We start from the raw sequence: 15,380 nt of genomic DNA on the forward strand, positions 1-15,380 counted from the left end.
TAAAAATCTATATATAGATATAATGAATATCCTTCACTATCTGAAAGCTTAAATGATGATGCTTAAACTCTCAAATAGTGACAATTAAAATATTTCAATTTTGAAAATGTTATGGCTATTTGTATTTATTTAATATATATAAATTTAGTGTGATTAAATCATTATCCAAAACTGGTACAAGCTCCCCTCCATCAAGTTCATCAAGCCCAGAAGTGGAGAATGTACCTGATATTCCTGTGGTCAAAACACCATCTCCGCCACTACAAGTAGAACAAATACCAGCTTCTCCACCAGCATCATTGACTCCTCCTCCAGTGCCTGCACCTTCAATTTCTAATCCTAAGGGTCACCCAAGAACTGCTCCTAAAGGAAAATCATCTCAAACAGCTGTAGGCAAAAAAGTAGCAGCTTCATCATCACCGCCAGCAAGAACTGTCATAATAGAAACGTTGGGCACTTTTGTTGTAAGTATTATAAGGTGTAAGAATTTAACTTTAATTACACAAATAATTTTTATGAGTTTTTTTAAAGTTTATTGAAGATCCTTTTAGAAATTACTTTAAAACATTTTTAAAAGCAGTAATTATTAATTTAAATCAAATAGAATTGATAATCAAAAAATAATTTACATTGAACTATAAGATAAATTTTTAAATTATTATTATACAAGAAATATGTAAATTCTATTTCATAATTTTTGTTTTTGTACATAATAAAATCAAAATCCATTTATTAATTTAAGCTTTTCTTTAAAAAAAATTAAATTTTATATACTCCTTAAAATTACAACTGGAGATATTATTAATTAATTAATTTTTTGTAAACATACACAATATTTAATTTTAGTTTATAAATGCATAGTATAGAAAATATCAATTCTTAAAACAGAATGATAGCTTTAAAAATTAATTGTCAGTAATTTAAATACTTTTAATATATATTTAAATAAATATCTATTATAAAAACGGTACAATATTTTATTTTTTATATTAATATTTGTTATGTAAAAATAATTATACTTATAGACAGATATCTGACTTTTACAATTTTTACAATTTTGTTGTCTTTAACATTCTGAATATTTTTTTAAAGTAAAATTTATAGTAACTCAAATGAACAAATGAATAAATAAATATTCAAAATTTTTTAAATTCAGTAAAGTTTAATAAACTTTTCCTATTAGATTTTAAAAGTTTTTAATACTTACTTATTTAAATAAATTTAATATGATATAGAATTTAATATTAACTAATAATATATATGAAAAAACAAATTAACTTAAGAAATCAAACTTTATTGTTATTAATAAATTTTCATATTAAAGATAATTTTTTTGAAGATAGTAAAAGGCATCTGTTGAGTGATTTATTTAAGCTACAGTCTATGGAGAAAAATTTTAATATCAACTAGGAGTTTGAGAATTTGTTACTCGACAGATTTCATTTTCAATTTTTGTAATTTGGAAATTTAATTAACATGTACTATAATAAGCTTTTTCTCATAATTTAATTAGCTGAGGTTTTATAACTTTCGAAATTCAAAATTTTATTCATATTTACTATTATATCTTTTTTTTTTTATACATATATAATTATATATTTATTAACTAAACCAGGAAAAAATTTGTAGGATATTCATATCATAGTATTTAACTGAGATTTTACTAGATTTAAATAAGATTATCCATATATTTTAAAGGTGTATTATATAACACTAGTATACATTAAGTTATAATTCAATACATATATATTTATAGATCGAATCTGTCAAATGCAATACATCGTATTTATAGATGATAAAACAAGACGAAACAATGTAAATGGTGAAAATATTAATTTTTAAATAACCATTATTATTCAACAGGAAATTTATTTAAAGATTACTACCATTTGTTTTATAAAAATCTGCTTTGATTAATTAAACCATTTAATTTTTATTTAATAGTACAGTTACATGTTAATATATTTTTAAAACTTGTCAGTTACTATATTGTTAGTCTTGAACAAATTGATAATTTATTAAATAAGAAATAATATAACAAAAAATAAAATTTGAAATTGTTTTATAATTATTAATAATTGTTTAAAAATTGCATAATTTCATAAGTAATTAGAACATAAAAGAGTTTATATAATAATTTCAAAGAATTTTTCCAAGATTTTAATAATAATTTTTCTAGGAGTAAAATTTAAAAACTTGATTACGTTTATTTTTTTTTTCAATTTTTTTAGTTTTGTTTAAATGGTATGCATGAAATATGATGATAATTTTGCCTTTCAAAATTTGATTGTCAATATGTGTATTCTACATTTTATGTCCATTATCTATGACAGGAGTGTTCAAGTAAAATTGATGAAGGCCAACATATGTTTTCTGTTGACCAGTTGCAGTTTGGAAAAAAAGCAAAACAAGTTAGTGGGGAAAAATTATCTTTTTGCACTAACTTCATAAATTATTTGTTTAAGAATACACAAATGTGCTTTTTGATGATGATTTATCAATCTTGAAATTTTTTATTCTATGTAGTTTCATTTCCTACATCTCTAAATTCTATCCTGATTATTTTGTTTTTTATATTCGGAATGCATTTGATTAATTTTAGTAGAAAAAATAACTGTGAATAGAAAAAGCAAACTGTATCATTAATTTATTTTCTTTGGTTACTAATACTTGTGGTGATGCTTTCTTTCACTTGTGCAAGCTCTCTGAAATATTTTGCTGTCAGTTACAAAAGAATATATTAAAATTTTCTGAAATATGCTATTGGTCTTTGAATTTCGCCTTCAGTAAATCAAAACTTTTTAATAAATTTTAATAAATAGTTTTATTTCTGATTGCTAGTTAGAAAACTTAACTTTTTACTTTAAGAAAAACTTATTATTATCTATGTAGTTAAAATATTAATGCAACTAAATACAATTTAGATATTTAATTCTAAAAGCTGAAATTATAAATTTTCTCATTATTATTATCATATTTGAAAGTAAAAGATAAATGATTAAAACATGGACTATTATAAAAGATATCTTGTAATAGATAACACAAGTAAAATGAAAACATCTTATAATAAAGAAATCAAAGTTTTTAATAATATGTTTTATATTTATTTGTTGATGTTATTCCAAAATACTTATAATTATTGATATATCAATAATTATAAGCTAAAAGCATTTTTGAATGAATTTAACATTACAAACAACTTTAAATTATATTAAAAATATAAAATTTGATAAAACTATAATAAAAACCATTGTTATTTTTTTTTAATTTTTTGATTTTTTATCTGAGGTGAGCTTTAAAATAATGATAAAGGTTTTATAATCTTTTAAAATAAGTTTATAATTTATTTTATTATTATTTTAAAGTTCACCTTGGATGAAAAGTTGGGAAAGTAAAAAAAGGATGATAATAGGTTTTATTGTAGTTTAATCAAACTTTAGATTTATAATTTAATTTAAATAGATATCTAACTTTGGTAAAAATAAAAAGATAAGAATAAATCTTTTTAACTTTTTTAATAGATTTAATTACAAACAACTGTTCAAAAATTGTCTCATACATCAGTAAATAAAAAGTAATAAAAACTCTCGAATAGTCTTCTTTTCATTAATTATTCATAGAATAATTACTATTTAATGGCAGATATGGTATTAATATGATGGGTTATCTTTGTATTTTTATGATTATTTAAATACTTAAATTTATTTAGATTTTATGTATAAGATCCACAAAGACCTATCCATTGGGCATCACGATTATCAGATTTGACTTCTTGGTATATTATGGGAGAATGTTCCTAAATCTAAAAATTCTGAATGACCAAATATATAATATTAATAAATTATTGTTTATAAAAGAAATAATAAAGTTTGGGCTGTTTAAAATGAAAATATTTGCTTTTTTAATTAAAAAAATTAAATTATACATTTCACATCATCAATGAAAAAAGTTATTATTTCTAAGTAACTATGAAAATGTATGTCTGAATTATTTTACATATATGTCTATTGAAAGTTTCAGCTTATAGAATTAAACAAGAATTGTATTTTTATTATTACTATTGTAGTATTCAAGTTTTTAGTAACAACTAAATTACTGTAGAATTTTTATACTATTATTATTGAAGTTTACAGTTTTATTTTAAAAAAGTTAAATGTAAATATTTTATATATTAAAATATGATTTATTGTGGCTAATAATTTTCTACCTATCTTTTTATTTTTATTCTCTGGAATGGGTTTGGCTTTCACAAAAATTTAATATTGCACTCTCTTAGATTTTGTTTCTTCTTGGTAGTTTTTCCTTTAGTGATTAATTAATAAGAAAAATCAGTGATTTTCCAATTTAATATAATTTTGCAAAATAAATAATATATTGAAACGTGTTGTGAAATGTAAATGAAATATGTATTTTAGACATACAAGATGGGTTTAATTTTGAATTCTAACTTAAAAAAAAATTTATTAGTAGAATTTTAATGCACGAAAATACATTTTATCTTTAAGCATTCAGTATGGCATAATCTTTAAAATTTCAAAGACTAGAAATTCTAACTTATATTTTCATTATTTGCCAAAATCTACCTCTTCCAAATTACATTTCCTTGTACGGAGTTTAAAAATAAGTATTCTAAGCATCCCTGCGTTTTTTGCTGTTTTCTAAGAAAATCCCTCTGTAGGGAAAAAACACTAGGCGGAGGGATTACCCTCTCAAGCTGACAACACTGCTGTTGCTTTTAAATTCAAAATATATAATTATTAAAATTAACACAAGATAATAGCGTAACTTCCTACCACTAGACAAATTATTTCGTTTCTAACCATTTAGTTATCCTTGTTACAGCCCAATAATTTGGCAGATTATTTGATTTTAATTAACGATCGGGTTATGGAGTGTTTACAAAAATATTTTTTTACTTGATTTATCTTTAAATAATTTCATAAACTTGAGTTAAATAATGATTTCATAGCATATTGTTAACATTAAATCACATCTATATCTTAAAAATATTTTTCATGTGTTAACATGATTGTGGAATGATTAATTATGTTAATAAATAAATAGCATCCAGTAAAAGATAGTATTCAACATGTTACTAAAAGACATGAATTTTAGCTGTTATTGTGGTCACCTTCACTTACGGATGGTCAGAATAATAGCTGAATTTTTTTAGTAAATAAACATATGTGACTTCCTGAACTAAACAATCTGTTTAATTAGAGTTTTCAATATGCTGCCATACTTATTTTCAGTGTGCATAAATTTAATTTAAATATTAAAATGGGAATTCACTGTAAAATTTTTNATCGAATCTGTCAAATGCAATACATCGTATTTATAGATGATAAAACAAGACGAAACAATGTAAATGGTGAAAATATTAATTTTTAAATAACCATTATTATTCAACAGGAAATTTATTTAAAGATTACTACCATTTGTTTTATAAAAATCTGCTTTGATTAATTAAACCATTTAATTTTTATTTAATAGTACAGTTACATGTTAATATATTTTTAAAACTTGTCAGTTACTATATTGTTAGTCTTGAACAAATTGATAATTTATTAAATAAGAAATAATATAACAAAAAATAAAATTTGAAATTGTTTTATAATTATTAATAATTGTTTAAAAATTGCATAATTTCATAAGTAATTAGAACATAAAAGAGTTTATATAATAATTTCAAAGAATTTTTCCAAGATTTTAATAATAATTTTTCTAGGAGTAAAATTTAAAAACTTGATTACGTTTATTTTTTTTTTCAATTTTTTTAGTTTTGTTTAAATGGTATGCATGAAATATGATGATAATTTTGCCTTTCAAAATTTGATTGTCAATATGTGTATTCTACATTTTATGTCCATTATCTATGACAGGAGTGTTCAAGTAAAATTGATGAAGGCCAACATATGTTTTCTGTTGACCAGTTGCAGTTTGGAAAAAAAGCAAAACAAGTTAGTGGGGAAAAATTATCTTTTTGCACTAACTTCATAAATTATTTGTTTAAGAATACACAAATGTGCTTTTTGATGATGATTTATCAATCTTGAAATTTTTTATTCTATGTAGTTTCATTTCCTACATCTCTAAATTCTATCCTGATTATTTTGTTTTTTATATTCGGAATGCATTTGATTAATTTTAGTAGAAAAAATAACTGTGAATAGAAAAAGCAAACTGTATCATTAATTTATTTTCTTTGGTTACTAATACTTGTGGTGATGCTTTCTTTCACTTGTGCAAGCTCTCTGAAATATTTTGCTGTCAGTTACAAAAGAATATATTAAAATTTTCTGAAATATGCTATTGGTCTTTGAATTTCGCCTTCAGTAAATCAAAACTTTTTAATAAATTTTAATAAATAGTTTTATTTCTGATTGCTAGTTAGAAAACTTAACTTTTTACTTTAAGAAAAACTTATTATTATCTATGTAGTTAAAATATTAATGCAACTAAATACAATTTAGATATTTAATTCTAAAAGCTGAAATTATAAATTTTCTCATTATTATTATCATATTTGAAAGTAAAAGATAAATGATTAAAACATGGACTATTATAAAAGATATCTTGTAATAGATAACACAAGTAAAATGAAAACATCTTATAATAAAGAAATCAAAGTTTTTAATAATATGTTTTATATTTATTTGTTGATGTTATTCCAAAATACTTATAATTATTGATATATCAATAATTATAAGCTAAAAGCATTTTTGAATGAATTTAACATTACAAACAACTTTAAATTATATTAAAAATATAAAATTTGATAAAACTATAATAAAAACCATTGTTATTTTTTTTTAATTTTTTGATTTTTTATCTGAGGTGAGCTTTAAAATAATGATAAAGGTTTTATAATCTTTTAAAATAAGTTTATAATTTATTTTATTATTATTTTAAAGTTCACCTTGGATGAAAAGTTGGGAAAGTAAAAAAAGGATGATAATAGGTTTTATTGTAGTTTAATCAAACTTTAGATTTATAATTTAATTTAAATAGATATCTAACTTTGGTAAAAATAAAAAGATAAGAATAAATCTTTTTAACTTTTTTAATAGATTTAATTACAAACAACTGTTCAAAAATTGTCTCATACATCAGTAAATAAAAAGTAATAAAAACTCTCGAATAGTCTTCTTTTCATTAATTATTCATAGAATAATTACTATTTAATGGCAGATATGGTATTAATATGATGGGTTATCTTTGTATTTTTATGATTATTTAAATACTTAAATTTATTTAGATTTTATGTATAAGATCCACAAAGACCTATCCATTGGGCATCACGATTATCAGATTTGACTTCTTGGTATATTATGGGAGAATGTTCCTAAATCTAAAAATTCTGAATGACCAAATATATAATATTAATAAATTATTGTTTATAAAAGAAATAATAAAGTTTGGGCTGTTTAAAATGAAAATATTTGCTTTTTTAATTAAAAAAATTAAATTATACATTTCACATCATCAATGAAAAAAGTTATTATTTCTAAGTAACTATGAAAATGTATGTCTGAATTATTTTACATATATGTCTATTGAAAGTTTCAGCTTATAGAATTAAACAAGAATTGTATTTTTATTATTACTATTGTAGTATTCAAGTTTTTAGTAACAACTAAATTACTGTAGAATTTTTATACTATTATTATTGAAGTTTACAGTTTTATTTTAAAAAAGTTAAATGTAAATATTTTATATATTAAAATATGATTTATTGTGGCTAATAATTTTCTACCTATCTTTTTATTTTTATTCTCTGGAATGGGTTTGGCTTTCACAAAAATTTAATATTGCACTCTCTTAGATTTTGTTTCTTCTTGGTAGTTTTTCCTTTAGTGATTAATTAATAAGAAAAATCAGTGATTTTCCAATTTAATATAATTTTGCAAAATAAATAATATATTGAAACGTGTTGTGAAATGTAAATGAAATATGTATTTTAGACATACAAGATGGGTTTAATTTTGAATTCTAACTTAAAAAAAAATTTATTAGTAGAATTTTAATGCACGAAAATACATTTTATCTTTAAGCATTCAGTATGGCATAATCTTTAAAATTTCAAAGACTAGAAATTCTAACTTATATTTTCATTATTAAATAATAATTTTTTCATTTTAAAAATATTTTTCATATGTTAACATGATTGTGGAATGATTAATTATGTTAATAAATAAATAGCATCCAGTAAAAGATAGTATTCAACATGTTACTAAAAGACATGAATTTTAGCTGTTATTGTGGTCACCTTCACTTACGGATGGTCAGAATAATAGCTGAATTTTTTTAGTAAATAAACATATGTGACTTCCTGAACTAAACAATCTGTTTAATTAGAGTTTTCAATATGCTGCCATACTTATTTTCAGTGTGCATAAATTTAATTTAAATATTAAAATGGGAATTCACTGTAAAATTTTTAGATTTTAATTTTGTTAATATTTAAATTATTAATTATAAAATATTAATTTTTGTTTTATTTTAAATGTAATTTTTATTTTTTAACTAATGTTTTTATTTTTGTTTATAATATTAGGTAAAAGATATAATTTAATTTATGATAAGTTCAAATACTTAATATATAGCTGAATATTTTGTTTATAATATTATTAATAATGTAATCTGTCATAATGAGAAATCTTTAATTTTCATATTGGTTAAAATGAATGATATCTATATATCTAAGTTTATAAAAAAGAATGATATCAGATGTTTATAATATGATTTTTTTAATTAACTATATAAAACAGTTAATAGTAGTGATAAACAAAAATACAATTAGTATCTNAAATTGTCTCATACATCAGTAAATAAAAAGTAATAAAAACTCTCGAATAGTCTTCTTTTCATTAATTATTCATAGAATAATTACTATTTAATGGCAGATATGGTATTAATATGATGGGTTATCTTTGTATTTTTATGATTATTTAAATACTTAAATTTATTTAGATTTTATGTATAAGATCCACAAAGACCTATCCATTGGGCATCACGATTATCAGATTTGACTTCTTGGTATATTATGGGAGAATGTTCCTAAATCTAAAAATTCTGAATGACCAAATATTGGAGAAAAATTTTAATATCAACTAGGAGTTTGAGAATTTGTTACTCGACAGATTTCATTTTCAATTTTTGTAATTTGGAAATTTAATTAACATGTACTATAATAAGCTTTTTCTCATAATTTAATTAGCTGAGGTTTTATAACTTTCGAAATTCAAAATTTTATTCATATTTACTATTATATCTTTTTTTTTTTATACATATATAATTATATATTTATTAACTAAACCAGGAAAAAATTTGTAGGATATTCATATCATAGTATTTAACTGAGATTTTACTAGATTTAAATAAGATTATCCATATATTTTAAAGGTGTATTATATAACACTAGTATACATTAAGTTATAATTCAATACATATATATTTATAGATCGAATCTGTCAAATGCAATACATCGTATTTATAGATGATAAAACAAGACGAAACAATGTAAATGGTGAAAATATTAATTTTTAAATAACCATTATTATTCAACAGGAAATTTATTTAAAGATTACTACCATTTGTTTTATAAAAATCTGCTTTGATTAATTAAACCATTTAATTTTTATTTAATAGTACAGTTACATGTTAATATATTTTTAAAACTTGTCAGTTACTATATTGTTAGTCTTGAACAAATTGATAATTTATTAAATAAGAAATAATATAACAAAAAATAAAATTTGAAATTGTTTTATAATTATTAATAATTGTTTAAAAATTGCATAATTTCATAAGTAATTAGAACATAAAAGAGTTTATATAATAATTTCAAAGAATTTTTCCAAGATTTTAATAATAATTTTTCTAGGAGTAAAATTTAAAAACTTGATTACGTTTATTTTTTTTTTCAATTTTTTTAGTTTTGTTTAAATGGTATGCATGAAATATGATGATAATTTTGCCTTTCAAAATTTGATTGTCAATATGTGTATTCTACATTTTATGTCCATTATCTATGACAGGAGTGTTCAAGTAAAATTGATGAAGGCCAACATATGTTTTCTGTTGACCAGTTGCAGTTTGGAAAAAAAGCAAAACAAGTTAGTGGGGAAAAATTATCTTTTTGCACTAACTTCATAAATTATTTGTTTAAGAATACACAAATGTGCTTTTTGATGATGATTTATCAATCTTGAAATTTTTTATTCTATGTAGTTTCATTTCCTACATCTCTAAATTCTATCCTGATTATTTTGTTTTTTATATTCGGAATGCATTTGATTAATTTTAGTAGAAAAAATAACTGTGAATAGAAAAAGCAAACTGTATCATTAATTTATTTTCTTTGGTTACTAATACTTGTGGTGATGCTTTCTTTCACTTGTGCAAGCTCTCTGAAATATTTTGCTGTCAGTTACAAAAGAATATATTAAAATTTTCTGAAATATGCTATTGGTCTTTGAATTTCGCCTTCAGTAAATCAAAACTTTTTAATAAATTTTAATAAATAGTTTTATTTCTGATTGCTAGTTAGAAAACTTAACTTTTTACTTTAAGAAAAACTTATTATTATCTATGTAGTTAAAATATTAATGCAACTAAATACAATTTAGATATTTAATTCTAAAAGCTGAAATTATAAATTTTCTCATTATTATTATCATATTTGAAAGTAAAAGATAAATGATTAAAACATGGACTATTATAAAAGATATCTTGTAATAGATAACACAAGTAAAATGAAAACATCTTATAATAAAGAAATCAAAGTTTTTAATAATATGTTTTATATTTATTTGTTGATGTTATTCCAAAATACTTATAATTATTGATATATCAATAATTATAAGCTAAAAGCATTTTTGAATGAATTTAACATTACAAACAACTTTAAATTATATTAAAAATATAAAATTTGATAAAACTATAATAAAAACCATTGTTATTTTTTTTTAATTTTTTGATTTTTTATCTGAGGTGAGCTTTAAAATAATGATAAAGGTTTTATAATCTTTTAAAATAAGTTTATAATTTATTTTATTATTATTTTAAAGTTCACCTTGGATGAAAAGTTGGGAAAGTAAAAAAAGGATGATAATAGGTTTTATTGTAGTTTAATCAAACTTTAGATTTATAATTTAATTTAAATAGATATCTAACTTTGGTAAAAATAAAAAGATAAGAATAAATCTTTTTAACTTTTTTAATAGATTTAATTACAAACAACTGTTCAAAAATTGTCTCATACATCAGTAAATAAAAAGTAATAAAAACTCTCGAATAGTCTTCTTTTCATTAATTATTCATAGAATAATTACTATTTAATGGCAGATATGGTATTAATATGATGGGTTATCTTTGTATTTTTATGATTATTTAAATACTTAAATTTATTTAGATTTTATGTATAAGATCCACAAAGACCTATCCATTGGGCATCACGATTATCAGATTTGACTTCTTGGTATATTATGGGAGAATGTTCCTAAATCTAAAAATTCTGAATGACCAAATATATAATATTAATAAATTATTGTTTATAAAAGAAATAATAAAGTTTGGGCTGTTTAAAATGAAAATATTTGCTTTTTTAATTAAAAAAATTAAATTATACATTTCACATCATCAATGAAAAAAGTTATTATTTCTAAGTAACTATGAAAATGTATGTCTGAATTATTTTACATATATGTCTATTGAAAGTTTCAGCTTATAGAATTAAACAAGAATTGTATTTTTATTATTACTATTGTAGTATTCAAGTTTTTAGTAACAACTAAATTACTGTAGAATTTTTATACTATTATTATTGAAGTTTACAGTTTTATTTTAAAAAAGTTAAATGTAAATATTTTATATATTAAAATATGATTTATTGTGGCTAATAATTTTCTACCTATCTTTTTATTTTTATTCTCTGGAATGGGTTTGGCTTTCACAAAAATTTAATATTGCACTCTCTTAGATTTTGTTTCTTCTTGGTAGTTTTTCCTTTAGTGATTAATTAATAAGAAAAATCAGTGATTTTCCAATTTAATATAATTTTGCAAAATAAATAATATATTGAAACGTGTTGTGAAATGTAAATGAAATATGTATTTTAGACATACAAGATGGGTTTAATTTTGAATTCTAACTTAAAAAAAAATTTATTAGTAGAATTTTAATGCACGAAAATACATTTTATCTTTAAGCATTCAGTATGGCATAATCTTTAAAATTTCAAAGACTAGAAATTCTAACTTATATTTTCATTATTAAATAATAATTTTTTCATTTTAAAAATATTTTTCATATGTTAACATGATTGTGGAATGATTAATTATGTTAATAAATAAATAGCATCCAGTAAAAGATAGTATTCAACATGTTACTAAAAGACATGAATTTTAGCTGTTATTGTGGTCACCTTCACTTACGGATGGTCAGAATAATAGCTGAATTTTTTTAGTAAATAAACATATGTGACTTCCTGAACTAAACAATCTGTTTAATTAGAGTTTTCAATATGCTGCCATACTTATTTTCAGTGTGCATAAATTTAATTTAAATATTAAAATGGGAATTCACTGTAAAATTTTTAGATTTTAATTTTGTTAATATTTAAATTATTAATTATAAAATATTAATTTTTGTTTTATTTTAAATGTAATTTTTATTTTTTAACTAATGTTTTTATTTTTGTTTATAATATTAGGTAAAAGATATAATTTAATTTATGATAAGTTCAAATACTTAATATATAGCTGAATATTTTGTTTATAATATTATTAATAATGTAATCTGTCATAATGAGAAATCTTTAATTTTCATATTGGTTAAAATGAATGATATCTATATATCTAAGTTTATAAAAAAGAATGATATCAGATGTTTATAATATGATTTTTTTAATTAACTATATAAAACAGTTAATAGTAGTGATAAACAAAAATACAATTAGTATCTTTGTGAAAAGCAATACAATAAAAAATTATTAAAGATATTATATGTATGTATATATATATGTATGTATATATATATTAAGCTTGAACGTTGAGTTTCACTACAACTTTATGTACTCAGCTTAGAAATACTAATAATAATAGTTTCTTAAGCCCTAGTCACACCATGCAATTTCCAGCCGTGCAGGCAACCACAACTGCAACAAGCACGAGTCACATGCATCTTCTGGTAGTCACACATTGTTCATTGATGTTTGCAACTCGGAAACACATGATCCTATAATAAACCAATAAAATTACAGTTGCTTGTTTTGACTACTTTCGTGAGTTTGCCGACATTTTATGTTCTATTTCAGAGTATTTATGAAATTTTAGCCACTTTTCTTATTAAAATAGCAAGCAGTTCCTTTTCTGGAATGAATAAAAGAAAAAAGATGATTACAGTATTTTGATAGAGCTGGCGAGAATACATTAAAAGATAAAATCTTCGATAAAACGAAGAATTAAAATCCCACAGGTATTCGTGAGCCTGAATAAGCTCGATCAATCTCAATTCTGTAAAAGTATTAATCCTCTAACTATCCACCATGATGATGAACTATTTTCAATGTTGTCACTGTATGACGTGGCACAAAGGCGTTTGTTGATTGGATGCACATTTGCAATCGTTGCGAGTAAAACAAACTTTTTGTTTCTAGTTGCGGTTGCAGTCGCGCCGGTTTTCAAGGGTGGATTACTAGTTAATGTGGTTACTAGTTACTAGAGAACAGCCATCATGGTTGCAGTCACCTGTGCAGTTGGAACTTGCATAGTGTGACCAGGGCTTTAGAAAATGGCATTGAAAGCTTAAATAAAACAAATTTGGGTTCAATAGATTTTATGAAAATAGAAAAATCTAAGTATATAAAATTGCTTGTCCTGACTGACTGAATGACTCATTCACTCACTGATTCATCATCGCTCAGAGCAGGTTGCTTAACCTAAAGAGGTGAAATTTGGTAGACAGTTAGGGTACATCATGGAAACGCACACTAAGAAGGGATTTTTCGAAATTCCTCCACGGGGGAGAGGGAGAGGATTAAGGCTTAACCGGAAGAATGGCTTCTACTGTACTATTTTAGATGCGATTTTTTGTTTTTATCTGCGTTTTAGTAAGGTATGCCATGGCAATGCACACTAAGAAGGGATTTTTCGAAATTCCCCCACGGGCGGGAGAGGGAGAGGATTTAATCTTCATCAAGTACTTAGGTGTATTAAATTAATAACATTTCAGACATTGTTATAAATATTTTTATCTATTTCGATTTTAAAAATGTTTGAACCGTTTTAAATTCGAATTTGTTACTGCATATTGGTTCAATTATAGAACGATTGTAAATGTTCCAGAAAATTAATCAAATTGAAAATAGTTCATTTGATTCTCGGCAATTCTCATCATTCTCAGCGGTAGGTGTTATATAACAGTTACTATGGTTGTTGAAATACTGAATATAAATGGGGTTTGCTTGCAAAATCCGTGTGGGCAAAGCCGCAGGTAACAGCTGTATTAATATAAAGTACAGGATATTAATACAAGGACACAAATACAGTAAAATATCAAATATAATGAAATTTGTGACGGAAAATATATTTGTTACAGCAAAAATTTTTTACATTAAAATATAGTCAAAATACCATGACATTGAAAAAAATTAGTAAATAAAGAAAAATTTTTACATCTTGAGAGCAAGAAATCCTTAAAATTAATTTTTCAAAACTATATAAGAAAGCACAGGTGAATTACCATTTTATGCTTGAAAGTTTTTTTAGTTTTTGATTCTCATTGCCTTGTGCATATTAAGGTTTTTTAATCATGACCATTATGGATTAGGTATGTTTTTAATGGGAATGGTAACTGGTGAGGTACAGGACCTGATGTATCCGAATGGGTACAATTGCAGATGTGAAGAATGCTATTGGACCTTAACAGAGCCGTAAAGCATGTTCACAGGAGCAAAAAGTCAAAGGAACCATACCTCTAAATGCAGGCCTCGGAGTCACTCACTTTTCTCACTTGTACTCACTTTTCTGAAGTATCCTCACTTTTCTCACTTTTCAGGTCATTTTCTCACTTTTCTCACTTTTTTGGTCATTTTCACGTGCTTAATTAAGATGTGGGACAAATCAAAAATAATTTTAAAGACAAACTATCTGCCAAATTATCGGACTATCGGAATAGAATTTTCTGGAAGAAAATACGCAGCCCTGAGCGGGACTCAAAATTGCAACTGTTACTCAGTGTTGTTAGGTTATAGGAAACAAAAATTTATTTCACGTATGTAAAAATATCCTTTATGAACTTAAAAATATCCCTGTCATTACAAATTCAGAAGCCAGTGTTGAGTAAAGTTATGTACTCATGCCATATTTTCATTATTC

General features: G+C 22.8%; 1 protein-coding gene across 1 annotated transcript in view; it reads left to right on the forward strand.

Moving 5' to 3' along the window:
• LOC111630196 (transcription initiation factor TFIID subunit 3-like) overlaps positions 1-15,380 on the forward strand; it is a 94,787-nt gene that overhangs the window by 14,703 nt on the left and 64,704 nt on the right. Inside the window, exons 4-5 of the mRNA XM_023374258.1 lie at positions 149-464; positions 2,334-2,411. Of these exons, the coding sequence (XP_023230026.1) occupies positions 149-464; positions 2,334-2,411 (394 nt within the window). The remainder of the gene's footprint in view (positions 1-148; positions 465-2,333; positions 2,412-15,380) is intronic.

The sequence above is a fragment of the Centruroides sculpturatus genome, unplaced genomic scaffold (assembly GCF_000671375.1).
Source record: "Centruroides sculpturatus isolate CEXI.00-Female unplaced genomic scaffold, Cexi_2.0 scaffold613, whole genome shotgun sequence".
Taxonomy (NCBI): domain Eukaryota; kingdom Metazoa; phylum Arthropoda; class Arachnida; order Scorpiones; family Buthidae; genus Centruroides; species Centruroides sculpturatus.